The sequence below is a fragment of the Lycorma delicatula genome, chromosome 10 (genome assembly GCF_047948215.1).
Source record: "Lycorma delicatula isolate Av1 chromosome 10, ASM4794821v1, whole genome shotgun sequence".
Classification (NCBI taxonomy): domain Eukaryota; kingdom Metazoa; phylum Arthropoda; class Insecta; order Hemiptera; family Fulgoridae; genus Lycorma; species Lycorma delicatula.
Window position 1 is genome coordinate 72,113,186 of NC_134464.1, and position 15,161 is coordinate 72,128,346.

The window sequence follows — 15,161 nt, forward strand, 5'->3', positions numbered from 1 at the left end:
AGTTATTAATAAGAATTTGGTCGATGATTTCGTCGAACTGTTGATCGAGTGCTTTGATAGTATCGAATTGCTTACTAGATACAGAAATTCCGTGAGCGCTGACCATTCCCTTTAGTTTGTTAACCCGGCGCTGCGCTTTGGCTAACAGCGCAGTGTTAGCTGAAATAATGGTAGCCTGAGCACGAGTCATATTGTGCATTAAAATTACAATAAATATTGAAATAGTAAGATTAGATACAATAAGATTTCAAGTTAAATAACAACTTAGAATATACAACAATAATAACATAAAATCTAAAAGAATTTTATCAGAAAATTAATACATTAGATAATTGTTAAATTCAACTATCATCAACAATAAGTAATTATATGATTAATAACTGCAACTGTACGAAGTAAAGAAGTGAAGTGAGTCCGTAGGTCCGCACACCAAGAAAGTCTATTCTAGGCTAAAGAAATAATGCCGTGATGAGAAGACGGGGGAAAACAAAGAAAGCAATAGACCGAAGAGTGTGTGTGTTGACAACAAGAGCTAGTGTGCTGGTATTGGTAAGACAAAGAAATTAGCATAAACGGGAAGTTTGGGTAAGAAACAACATATCGAAAATTAATATTATAAGGAAACAGACCATTAAAAGAATTACGTAAGACAGATAAAAATTGTTGAATATGAACGAGTAGGAAATAACGTGGTCGCAGACAAAGAAATGTATATTTCTAGGCTTGACAAAATTAAAATTGGTTGAGAATAAAAAAACACTAAGCCTAATATATACAATAAGATTAAACAGCAATGAAATAATGCGTGATAGAAGTAAGTTAACACCATAACCTTGAATTTATTGGAATAAAACGACTTAACGCAAACGGCTTAAACATATACACATAAATCACAATAAACGTAAATAACATGAATCTACGCATAACATAATCCAAATAATAACAAATATAATTTTTTCATGTTATTATATGATCTCCATAAATAAATCATAACAAGGTATTAAAGAATTTCTGAATAATTCGAAAAGAGAAAAAAGTAATAATCGTTTCCAAAAAAAAAAAAGATTTTTACACAACCTAGGAATGAGCCTACGACCAGTCAGAAGGTAAAAGAAAGTGAAGCAAACCGCATAAGTCTGAACATAATGCATCGACGGTAAAAGTTGAAATAGAGAAAAAAATGCCCATGCAGGGAATCAAGACGATGTGATTGTAGTTGAAAAAAAAAATGTTGGGCTAAATCAGTGAAGCAAGCTCAAAAGTCACTAAACGGGAGGGTGAGCTCTTTAGCCATCCCAAACATTTTTTTGGGGAGTGCATCAAGCTTAGACCCTGATGCAATACTCACCGCACCATCTATGTTAGTATCTAGTTTATTTTTGTTTTCCTATTATAAAGAAATAAAAGTTTCATAAACATAAAAAGTTATTTTATTAATATTATTTTTTTTATTTTAAAATATTTCCTAGAAAATAAAAATACGCCCATACGAAAAAAAATTAACATGAAATAATCATTTGTATGAATGTGCATGTGTTGATGTCTACTTTATTAATTTAATTGAAATTATTAAATGTACAGGGTCCGGCATATAAACCTGACAATTTTTGAGGGATAATAATTAAACTGTGTTTCGTACTATTAAAACATTTAATATATCAAATTAAAGATCAATTTTTGCAAAGTAATAGTGAATTACTGACATAGATTTTTTTTAATTTGAATATTATGTCGTCCAAATGTTTTCCATTACTCCTCTCACACTCACTTAACCTCATTCTAAAATTTGACATTGCTCGCTCAATCATCCACTTGTGAAACTGCTTCAATTTCTCGTTGAATGGCCTCCTTGAGTTCTGCAATTGACTGTGGTCGACTACTGTAGACTTTATGTTTGAGATACCCCCACAGAAAAAAATCACAAACAGCCAGATCAGGTGAACGCGCTGGCCAAGGAATATCGCCAAATCGGGAAATCAAACGTCCAGGAAAGGTTTCTCGCAGAACATCCATTGCGATTCTCGCCGTATGGGCGGTGGCACCATCCTGTTGAAACCAAATTTCATGTCCTTGAAAGTCATTCAGTTTCGGTCGCAGAAATTCATTCAACATGTTTACGTATCGATGAGATGTTAGTTGTTACTCTGCAATTTAACTCCTCAAAAAAATATGAGCCAATTATGCCGAACTCTGAAACCGCACTCCACACTGTAACATATTGACTGTGAAAGTGGTTTTTCAAGAATTTTCCTTGGATTATGCGAAGCCCAATAACGGTAATTTTGTTTATTCACAAATCCTGACAGATGAAAATGCGCCTCGTCACTTAAAAGAATAATGGCATCCTGGTGGATATTTTCGAGGATGACCTCACAAGCTGCTTTGCGAGACGCCCAATCATTTGCATTAAGTTGCTGCACTAACATCATCTTATACGGATGAAATTTCAGGTCGGCATGAAGGATTCGTCATACACTTCGATCAGAAATGACTAGCGCAGCAGCATGACTCGCTGCTGAACGTCGTGGAGACCGCGTTAACAGCTAACCTTACAGCGTTAATGTTTTCAGGCATTCTCAGTCCGTTTTCGTCCGGTTGGTTTCATTTTTAAAGCAGAGGATGTGTTCCTAAAATTCTTCACCCACAACAATATCGTATTCCTACTAGGAACAGAAGCGTGTCGATTTAAATTGAAATGTCTGCGAAATAAACGCTGTTACAATAACAGAGTCGTTATTTTTAAAATAGGCTTCAATCACAAACGCTCGTTGTTCACCCGACCACGACATACTTGCTACTGAGATAGCATGAATAGACCTGTCGATGTACAACACTCCCGCCTTCTCATTGACAGTGGTGCCAACATAACAATTACTACAAAATCGTCAGATTTATATGCCGGACCCTGTATTATTATAAAATTTGATATGGTGGTAGAGCACTGTTAAATCTTTGCTTAAACTACCTCAGGGATAGGGGGGTTTTCCTCTTAACCCATAAAAACTCTCTCAAGATAAATGCATTTTGATGAAAATTACTTAGATCACTTGAAAACGTTACCTTTGATGACTGACTAGTGGTTGTAATTGAAATATTTTTACTTCATTGTACGAAGTACAGGAAGCATTGTGATCGCGAAAAATTTCGGTTTTCAGATTTCGATGTAAATATCCATTTTGACCATCTCTGAATCCATTTTGACAAGTTTCGGCGTGACGTCTGTATGTACGTAATTATCTCCCGTAACTCAAATTAGATAATTTTTATTTAAAAAGTTTAATAATACGATGTTTTCTTAAAAAAAAAACTTTATTTATTAAACAATTAATTTTATAATTTATATAAATTAAATCATTTATATTATTAATTATTATTATTATACATTTTATGTTTTGCGTACTTCTAAACATAATAAATTAAAAGTAGGTTGTTTAACTACAAGAGTGTTTTATAATAAAAACGTTAATTATTCACGTTTACGTAGTGAATTCTAATAAGAAACTAAATAAATAATTACAAAAACTCTGATGTGGACATCACATAACTTCCTTGTACGCCTATTAAATTACATGTTTGCTGCACTTTATTTAGACTAATTTCATTTGAAAGTGAGATACAATCCTCCAATTCTTTAATAAAGTGGACAGTTACACAACTGCATCGTGGTGGACACCACATTGCATCACATTTTTTTGTGGTGTCCGTATTACAAAACTCTTACCGGCCCGATTTCATTTACATGTCATACATATCACATTTACAGAAATAATACGATTCTTATGATTATTCTTTGTTTAATAAACGAAATCGGGCCGGTAAGTTTTGTAACAAATTTTTCTATTTTTTTATTTTATATGGAACGCTTAAACATTGTTTTTTATCTGTTGTCTATTAACATATATTTAACATGTTTTTTTTTTTATTCTTAATTAATAACAGATTTTGATAATAGAAATGTAGTACCTTACCTTTTTTGATATCAGTATCGTTTTGTTAAAAACAGTTTTATTATTACAGAAATTTTTTCTTTTTGAGCGGAAGAACTGATATCTGCAAGACTATTACCGAATAAATTAAAATGTCATTGTAATTTTTTTTTAATATTGAATGATTATTATTATTAAAAAATAATTCATTTACAATTTTCAGTTCTGAGTAAAGTCAAGCACTCATTCATTCAAAAAGTAAAAAAGAAAAACATAAGCTCCGGATTTGAATTACGTTAAAGTACGACATTTCTTAATATGCTAAAAAAAATGTAATTATTATTTATTTAAATAGATTAATATTTTATTTATTTATTTATTTTAAATAAAATAAAAAACAATGTATGTAAAGTCTTTAAATGATAAATTTATTTTATAATTTTATGAGAATTATATACAGCTGCTAATAGATATTTTAACGGGGATAAATTTCTGGATTGTTTATTTTATTATGTATATATTTCAACTTATTATTTGTACTGTTCCGGGTAATCATAAATAAATTGGTATAATAATTACTATTATTATTAATATTCTTTCTTTTAATGGGGGAATTAATGATTAAATTAATAATTAGTACTATTATGAAATTCTTTGAATGATTAAGTATTTTATTGCTTACGATTCTGTGTTCTTTTCGACGATGTATACTTTTTTTTAGAAAACTTCGACTGAATAGATCCTACAATAAATAACTTTTGTAATTAATAATTATTAATTATAAAATATTAAATTACAATAATTTAATATTTTACAATACGAGCTAACTAAAATTTTATTTAAATGATTCGCATTATTTTCTAAAAATTTTCAGAATAGTAATTTTCTTTACAAATCAAAAGTAATAATTTTTTGAATTAATCTTAAAAAATTATATTATCCTATAGCTGGACTGTAAATCCAACCAGATTTGATCACTATTAAGCAAATTAGAAAAAAAAAAAGTGCTGTTAACTGAACAAAGATCGGTTATATTAGTATTTAAATTTAATTAAGGTGCTGTATCGTTAGAAAATTTTAATCGACACTAGGCTAACCAAACCATCTCTAACCAATTTACATTTTTTGTTGTTAAAAACCAACTAATTCGAACTTGAAAATATTTTTTTTCAGAATAACACAAATGTTAATTTTAAAAAAAAATTTGAAGTTCAATTTTTCCAAAACGGATCTAAAAGTTCATCAAATTTTAATATGATTTTAAGCAAATCGTTAAAAAAAAATCAAAATTAATTTAAAATAATTACTACTACTTTTGCGATTAAATGAATATAAACGGTAAAGAAATTTTGAAAAAAATTTATTTTTTATAATTTTGAGTTTATAAGCCCTCGTAATTGCTTAATATGATCAACTTTTTGATTGTGTTATATTTATGCAAAATATCCAGAAAATTTGACAATTCTAGGAATTTGAACAGCCTCTTTTAACGATTATAATTAAAACTGCAAAACTTTTAAACTAAATTTCTTTGAAACAACTAAATATTGTAAAAAAATTCAATCAATTAAACAGTTTCTTTTACTTACTTGTACGAAGTAAATGAAATATTGTGATCGCGAAAAATTTCAGTTATGTATATACGTATATATCTCGCATAACTCAAAAACGATTGGCCGTAGGATGTTGAAATGTTTTATTTAGAACTGTTGTAACATCTACCTCACCACCCCTTTTGCAATCGACTGGACCAAAATTGTACCAAAAAATTTGGATTTTTGTTAACTGCGGTTATAAGCCCTCATTGAGAGCTTTTCAACGATAAATAGTAAGTGGTACTTATTTTCACTGGTTCCAGAGTTATAGCCAAATGAAATTTTAATTAATGAACAAAAAAAAGCACATCTTACAAGGAAAGGGATCTTACAAGGGGAAGGCACATCGGAATTCGACTTCTTTTCCTTTTTTTTAACTTCTTTTTTTAAATTTAAATACACTGATTTATTAATAATTATTAACCTCTGTAAAAAAAAAAATGTTAATATAAATAACAATAAAAAAAAAACTATGAAAAAATATCAGAAGTTATTAACGAAATAAAATTTTAAGTACTTTTCATTTTAAAAAAATGTGTATGTATGTTTATATATATTTACTAATAGGCGTACAAGGAAGTAGTCATATGGAGCCCACATCAAATTTTGTTTCTTGAAATAATGACTGCCGATATTTTTTATTACTTGTAATTTTTATAAAGAAGTGTTCTTTACAAACAAAAAAAATCATTCAAAAATAATTATTTCTCGAATTATGTACACTCTATACAAAATCAGATTTTCCGTAGAATATCGAAAAAAAGGTTTTCGTAACACTAAAAACTTTGTAAATATTATTATTGATGTTCTGAAAACTATATTATACTCGTTTAAACCTAAAATTAAAAATAAAGTTACTATTATTTTTAAGATAAAACTTATATATTATAATAGTTTTATAAAAAAAATTATTATAATATATTATTTATATATATATACCTAAAAAATGTTTTAATGTAAATTGAAAAAAAGTTATCACATAAAATATAAAAACCTTACCTTTAGTCAAGCGTACTATTCTTATTAATATATACTTCAATTAATAGTAATAAATTAATCAAATCTAAAGCAATATTATTTATTTATAAACAAAAAATACAAGTCGTATAACGCTTTAAATACCTCATTCATTTACATTAATAGAAAACTTAATAAACAAAAATTATTTTTACTTTACTTATTTACTTTTAAATGAATACTGGAGACGGTGCGTTAAACGTCTAAACACAACTCGCAAATGTTTCCGATTGAAAATTATTTATTTTCTTAACGTATTATGCTGGATAACCTTGAATGCCAAAAAATTCACTTTTTTCTCCCCTACTTACGCCATTGCAGGATTTTTCCAATCAAGTAGTTGTGAAAAAAAATTGTCCCTCTTGGACTTTCTATTTTATTTCTCTTTAATTGTCCTCTTAACACACGCGCACGCGTGCACTCACACACCCACCCATTCCCTCATTCGCACTCACACTAACACCCACACTATCTCTCTCTCTCTCTCTCTCTCTCTTTCTATATGTGTACAATTTATTTATTTTTTCTGTGTCTTAAAATTTAGAGATCACAGCTGTAAACACTATAACATTTTATAATTAATTTATATTATAAATTATGGTATTTTTGAAATCATGTTATTTTATGTTAATTTTTTATAAGCAAATAGTTAAAATAAAAAATAATTATTATAAAATTAAATAAGATAGTACTTTGTAACAATTACACGACAATATGTAACCAACCAGCTTGGTCTACTGGTAAACTCGTCATCGTAAATCAACTGATTTCGAAGTCAAAAGTTCTTAGATTCAAATTCTAATAAAGGTAATTGCTTATATATGGTTTTGGATACTAGATCGTGGTTACGGTGTTTTTTTGGTGGTTGAGATTTAATTAACCACAAGTCTGAGGAACGGTCGGACTGAGTCTGTTCAAGACTACATATTTACCAGTACATTTACACTTACAAATGTAATCTTGATGAGTTGCTAATGAATTTAATTTTTGATGCAATTATAAATAAAAATATTAAAAATAAATAAAACAATTGGTTAGTTTTATAAATAAAATATTTTATTATATTTTAATTTAACAATATTATAATTTTAATTCATCGGCAACGAAATTTTTAAATAAACAGAAGACAAAAAAACTAGAAATACTAAAAAAAATAATACTACTTCAATCCTTCTTTAAAAATTTCAGTATTTTAATATCGGTTATAAATTAATAATAAAAGCAATTATAAAAATTATATAACACGACTGCCAAAAAATATTTTAAAAAATATAACTAAAAGAATGACAATAAATCAAACAAAAAAAAGAAGAAAACAAGGTATGGAAACAAAGGACTAAACACCATTTTTCAGTATTTAATTAAATAAAATAATGGGTGACGAAACAACTTTCAGTTTTAATTTGATTAAATATATTTTTCATGTTGTAGAATTAGCAGGCAATTAAGGTCTGTCTATTGATTAAGTTCTCACCAGGTCTTACATCGATAAGAAAATTTTGTCCGACGAAAATATTTAAATGCAGACCGGGGTTCTTTAATATAGAATAATTACTATTCAGAGCTCTTTAATATAGGACAATTACTATTCAGAACCCACTGATTGCATTTAAACATTTTCGTTAGACAAGAGTTTCTTATCGATGTAAGACCTGGTAAGACTTAATCATTAGATAACCTTAAATGCCTGCTATTTCTTCTAGAACATGAAGAATACATTTAAACAAATTAAATATGTCTGAAAGTTGATTGGTCACCCATTATTTGAATTAAATACTGGATAACGATGTTTACTCCTTTATTTTCATATCTTGTTTTCTTTATTTTAGTTCAATCTATTTATTTTTTGGCAGTCGTTTTTTTTTTGTTGTTTTTATTATTTAATACTTTTTAGTGATCAACGAGAAATTTCACGATTCGAAACTTTATGGATATCATATTTAACGTACTAAACCAAATGAGCAAAATGTAAACATTTCAGTTTGTTTATTTATTTAATTGGCGTACACCAATCTAAACTTAAGAATAACTTGGGAAGAAATTAAATGTGCTGTGTGTTAATTTATTGAGTAGTAAAAGTTATTTTTATTTTTTATTTTTTGTCTTCAGTCATTTGACTGGTTTGATGCAGCTCTCCAAGATTCCCTATATAGTGCTAGTCGTTTCATTTCAGTATACCCTCTACATCCTACATCCCTAACAATTTGTTTTACATATTCCAAACTAGGCCTGCCTACACAATTTTTTCCTTCTACCTGTCCTTCCAATATTAAAGCGACTATTCCAGGATGCCTTAGTATGTGGCCTATAAGTTTGTCTCTTCTTTTAACTATGTTTTTCCAAATGCTTCTTTCTTCATCTATTTGCCGCAATACCTCTTCATTTGTCACTTTATCCACCCATCTGATTTTTAACAATCTCCTATAGCACCGCATTTCAAAAGCTTCTAATCTTTTCTTCTCAGATACTCCGATTGTCCAAGTTTCACTTCCATATAAAGCGACACTCCAAACATATACTTTCAAAAATCTTTTCCTGACATTTAAATTAATTTTTGATGTAAACAAATTATATTTCTTACTGAAGGCTCGTTTCGCTTGTGCTATTCGGCATTTTATATCGCTCCTGCTTCGTCCATCTTTAGTAATTCTACTTCCCAAATAACAAAATTCTCCTTCCCAAATAACAAATTCCATAAAAATTATTTATGGAATCAATTTGGAAATGATGTAATATTATGTGATTAATTTTCGATTTTTGATTTTTAATAAATTAATTTTTTAAATATTTTGTAATGACTTTTTTTTATTATTATTTCGCTGACAAATTACATTCTACTGACTTCAAATGACTTAAGATTTATCGCGTATGTTTTGTTTAATATTTTGATTTGCATTTAGTGTCGTTAATTGTATACATTGGACATGTGGTATGGAAAACGCCCCTCTCTGAGGAAACTTAGCCATTAGTAAAAGAACAAATAACCTTTAAGAAATATGTCTCTTTAACAATTTTTTCGAACGCTTTATCCAAAAGCTTCTTGTGATTGAGCAGAGTTATCTGCTTAGTTTTAAAATTTGTGTCTTTCGTTTCGAATTCGTTCTATCATGTGCTTATTTGTGGTATCTTTCGTGCGCACATTCTAGAAACAGGTTGAACTTGAGACTTCTCGTTACCAAACAGCTCTACTAACAGGTTTTATGGTTTTAACTAGTACAGAACCAAGTACATCACCCTTTTTAGTATAATAGTATGCTATGTTACTACATTACTTTGGAACCCGTTCTCAACTAAACCGCGATGATTCGCATAATTCCAGTCTTGGACGTTTAGTTTTCGGTTTTGCATTGGCTCCAGTCAAACCTGCACCGTCTTTCACCGAATTTTGTGACATAATGAACGCCATTCTTATGGAAGATGAGTAAGAATTATGAGTTACGAAGCCCATTTCCATCGGGATGGCTATGTTATTGTACAGAACTGTCGGTACTGGGCCGTAAAACCCACGTGAACTACACCAAAAACCTCTCCACAGTTCAAAAGTAATAGTGTGGTGCGGTGTTTCCAAGATAGGGATTGTTCACCCTTTCACCCAGAGGTCCCGGGTTCGAATCCCGGTCAGGCATGGCATTTTCACACACGCTACAAATCATTCATCTCATCCTCTGAAGTAATGCTTAACTGTGGACTCGGAGGTTAAAAAAAAAAAAAAAAGAAAAGTTGGTCCTTACTTTTTTGAACAGGGGGAACTGTAGTTACAGTGACATCAGCGCGCTACAAAGACATTTTAAACAACTTCCTGCGTCCAGAACTGGGAAGGCACCGGGTAAGCATGAAAAAAATGTGGTTTCAAATGTGACCACAGCTCACACGGCGAGAGGATCGATTGAAGTTGTTCGACAAATACTTCCTGGACATGTCATTTCACGATTCGAGATGTTTCTTGGCCCGTGGTGTGGCGACCGGTAACGTCACAAGGTGGGGGGAGTCTTCCCCCTGCGGGGTTGGGATGGCCCCCACGCTCTCCCGATCTATCGATTTGTGACTTCTTTTTGTGGGGCTACCTGAAATCAAGATTTGTACGTGAACAAACCACACGCAATCGAAGACCTGAAAATTTCCATTCGTCAAGAAATTGTATCGAATGAAATGTTGGAGAAGGCCGTGCATAGCTTCGAATTTGTAGGACGTCATCTTAATGACATTATTTTCCGAACTTAATTAAGGTATGCTGATTTCAAAAAATGAAATTTACTCACGATTCCGGCAGCAATACGGATTTTGATTGTGAAAAATATTCCAGGTCTACTATCGAATCTGAATTTTGGATTAAAGATCGCAAATATCTCGAAAACGGTGGATCCTAGCGGTTTGAAAACATTTCAACTCCCGATAACGTAACACCCAACCGTGAAATGCCCAGATCATCCAAGTGTAACTTGGATGATTTGGGCATTTCTGATGAATGTTTAATGCTATTTTTGGCATTAAAGAGTTTACTTTAGCACTGTAACATTCCTTACCTTCATTCGTCTGGAAATTTGGATAAAGCAACAAAGTATATCAACAATAATAACAACTGAGGCTCCAAAATTGAAATAATACGCTAAATCCTAATTAACCATTTGACTTTTAGTTGAAAGTCAAGTATGTCAGTAATCATGGTAAGATCTCACCACCACCCATCAATTTTCAGATCGGGTTGCCCCGAGGGCGCTGTTTAAGAGGCAGAAATGGGGGGGGGGGCTGTTATAATATATTTGCAACCATTCATCTGATTTTCACAATTCAAACAGAATATGTGTTAATAGGCTGAAGGCTAACATGTTTATGTGCATCAGGGACACACTTGATCAACCAATTTGTTTGTTTAGTTTTTGTATCTTTGTTAATGGAAATGTGGTTCTGAATCTTAACCTGCTACGAGTCAAATAGAAGATTAAAGACTGCATTAGTCTAACCAGAATTTGAAGAACCTACCACCAAACACCTGATGTTAGGGAAAAGAGAATCGTGTTTTTTTTTTCAAATGAAAATGGCTTTCATCTTCTATTAATAAGTCAAATTAATTACAGTTAACTTCTGATCCTGCTCTTTTGTATTCAATCTTCCTGCTAAGCACACTTCAGCAATATAACTTACTTTATAAGGTCTTTCTATACAATTCACAAATTGTGTTCCTTATCAAATCCCAACCAGCGAAAGTAGTATATTACCGCTTCTTTTTAATCCACCTACTTTTTCCACCAAGTAAACATTACCATGCTTGGTTTTACTCAATTCTTCAGCATAAAGAATACCCTTAACTACTTTGCCCTTTTCATCTTTATGAATATATGTTACAAGTTGTGTCATTTTAATCTTATAGACTGTAAAAACTTCATTTGTCCAATCTGGAAGATAACGTTTTGCAAAAGTCTTTTTATACTTACTTATTCTAACTTGTTCGCCTACACTAAATTAGCACATGATGATTTTTTCGCCTGGATTGTACTAAATTATACGTAACCTGGTATTTATTTTTATACAATCAAAACCGATAGATCTGTGTATCATTATAACGACTGATTAATTCTTTCAGCATACCTACCCAACAGTAATTTACCTGCTCTGTGAAATTATGCAACAAGTTACACTTGGATGATTTGGGCATTTCTGATGAATGTTTAATGTTATTTTTTGGCAGTAAAGAGTTTACTTTAGCATTGTACCATTCCTTACCTTCATTCATCTGGAAATTTGGATAAAGCAACAAAGTATATCAACAATAATCACAACTGAGGCTCCAAAATTGAAATAATAAGCTAAATCCTAATTAACCATTTGAATTTCAACTAAAAGTCAAGTATGTCAGTAATAATGGTAAGTTATTCCAATTTCAAGAATGTATATTTAAATTACACAGCGTACACAGTTTGTCCATAAAATAACCAAACTTTTTAAATTGTGCGACTAGCCGCTACTAATGGAATATAGAATATCCTGTCATCTGGTGGCAACATTGGTAAGGAACCAATGTAATATTTTGTTTAATCATTATACTGCTCCTACTTGTGTCAACAAGCGTTACATGCTCCATTCAAATTTTATGAGCAAAAATTTAATATGAAATTTTACATTAAACGGTGAAAATCTTCATCAAAACATCTAAAATGTTACGAACAGCATATGGGTATAAAGCTTTAAGTTGGACTTAAGCTTTTCAAAGTTAGCTGAACTTCAATTGATAATGATCCATATTCAGGCCGATTGTTTACATCCATAATTGATGAAATTATAACAAAAGTAAATGAATTCATCCGTATAATTGTTCATAAGGTTGGTGAAAAAGTAAACATTTCAAAAACTATGTAAAAATTGGGCTTGAGTCACATATCAAAAATTTATGCCTCACCTTTCGACTGATGAGCAAAAATAGAATTACGTTGATTTGAGGCAACAGCTGAATCGAGCTAACAAGGAAGAAAACTTTGTAAAAATATCATTACTGGAGGCGAGGTATAGATGCATGAGAGCATTGTTCTACCATGAATTTCTTTCAAAGGGTAAGACAATGAATAAGCAGTATTATCTTGAAATAATGAAACGTCTTCATAGGCTATCAGAAAAAGAGCCTGAAGCATAAAGCCAATAAAATAATACATGTTATATGCACAATGCATCAGCACGTAACCCACTGAGTTAGTCTAATGGTAAATTCGTCATCGCAAATCAGATGATTCACGATTTTCTTTCTGACAAAGTAAGAGAGTACATGCTATATGTGAGAGTTCTAATTTGATTTATTAAATTATATTTAAAGTAAACAGCTGGTCATCAATTGTGTATTTATTTAAAACACTCTGCAACAGATTATGGGCCCAGGCCCATAACCTGGAGGTCTGGAAAATTTTGTTGGATTATTGTCTGAATTGTGATCATGTGGATACCTCAATATGGATTCACTGCAGTTTATGAAGTTAAACGAAGATAACTGGAACGTTTTGAAATTCCAGGTAAGAGTAATATTGATAGCTAAAGATCTGTAAGAATCTTCAATTTTATTTGCTGTAATTTAGCAAAATTACCAATGGAGATATACAGAAACCAGATGCTTCAAAAGCTGCAGAATTGAAAAAGTATGAAATTTATGATGCACACACACACACACACAAACACAGGAAGTGTTTGTAATGCACATGGAATTCAGGCTTTTTTTGAATGTTTTAATGTGCAAGACCACAAATGAGATGTGAACTAAACTGAAAATAATATATGAGCATATTAAGTATGAGTATTCATCTATTACAGCAGCAATTTTTTAATTTGAAGTTTGAAAATGGTGTTATGGACTTTCTATCAAAAATTCTAAATTTAGCTGCTAATATTAAGCAGCAGAAGGAAGAAATACCTGAAGAAATGGTTATTACAAAAATAATTATGTCTTTATCAGATCAGTCAGTATAAATATTTTCTCTGCTTGGGAATCAGTGGCTGAAAATCAACAAACTCTAAGCAATTTGACAGCTAGCATATTGATTGAAGAAGAGCATTTGACATCTAGTGAAGATACTGTGGTGTTAACTGCTAAACGCGTAAATAAATTTACTCTCAAAAGTTTTTCTTGTGGAAAAGTTAGACATAAAAATAATCAGTTAAGATTATTCAAGCTCTGTGAAAATTAAAGATTTATTTCCTGGGCACACAGCAAAGTGTCATCATCAGCTTCCAGACACAATATTAAAATGTTTAAAGTAGAGAATTAAACATTAAAAATTAATAATTAAAAATTAAACAACAGTAATACAAAAACTCAGCATAAATGGAAAACGCCTACATCATATGCTAAAAGCAAAATAAAACCACAATGAAATACAATACATAGAATTTAATTTAAAAGAATTAAAAATAAAATTGATAAAAATAATATATGAATAATCAAATTTTTGATTGGACTCACAAACATAATCCACGGTGATATCTTTGGTCCTATAAACAATGACTCATTAGGTATCTCTCGTTACATGTTTTTATTGAAATATGAGCTATATTATTATAAAAACTATATTTTTATTGAAATATAGGTGTAGACAGTTATATTTTTTTAAAATATGACCTTGAAGTTTATGGTAAGCTTGAATTTTTTTTGAGATCTTAAGAATAGATAACGAAAAGGAGTTTGTTAATCACAATGCAAGAAAACTTCTGACTCAGCAAGGAATAGAACAAACTTCTGCTTCTTACAATCCTGAACAGAATGGTCAAGGTGAAAGAGAAATGCAAATGATCATTAAGGCAGCTAGAACAATAATGGTAACGAAATACTAAGTAAATCGTTTTGGATTGAAGCAGCAAATATAGCTTTGTATCTAATTAATAGATCTGGGACAAGTATAGTAAAAGGCAAAACACTGTATGAATTAGCAAACCACAGTTTGGTACAAAAGTATGAGTCCATAATCCAAAAGAGAAGAAAAAGAACCTTGATTTTAAAAGTAGAAAGGGAATCCTTATAGGTTATGGTGAAAATACAAAAGGACTGAGAGTTTATTTTCCAGATGTGAATGCAGTAATGTTAGAAAGAGATGTTATTTTTTATCCATCTAAACTGAATAATTTCTCATTTTTTGATTATAAAGCCAAT

General features: G+C 30.5%; 1 protein-coding gene across 1 annotated transcript in view; it reads right to left on the reverse strand.

The window, feature by feature from the left end:
- LOC142330884 (cytochrome P450 4C1-like) overlaps positions 1-11,893 on the reverse strand; it is a 57,389-nt gene extending 45,496 nt beyond the window's left edge. Inside the window, exon 1 of the mRNA XM_075376351.1 lies at positions 11,777-11,893. Coding sequence (XP_075232466.1) covers positions 11,777-11,893 — 117 coding nt within the window. The remainder of the gene's footprint in view (positions 1-11,776) is intronic.
- Between the last annotated feature and the right edge of the window lie 3,268 nt (positions 11,894-15,161).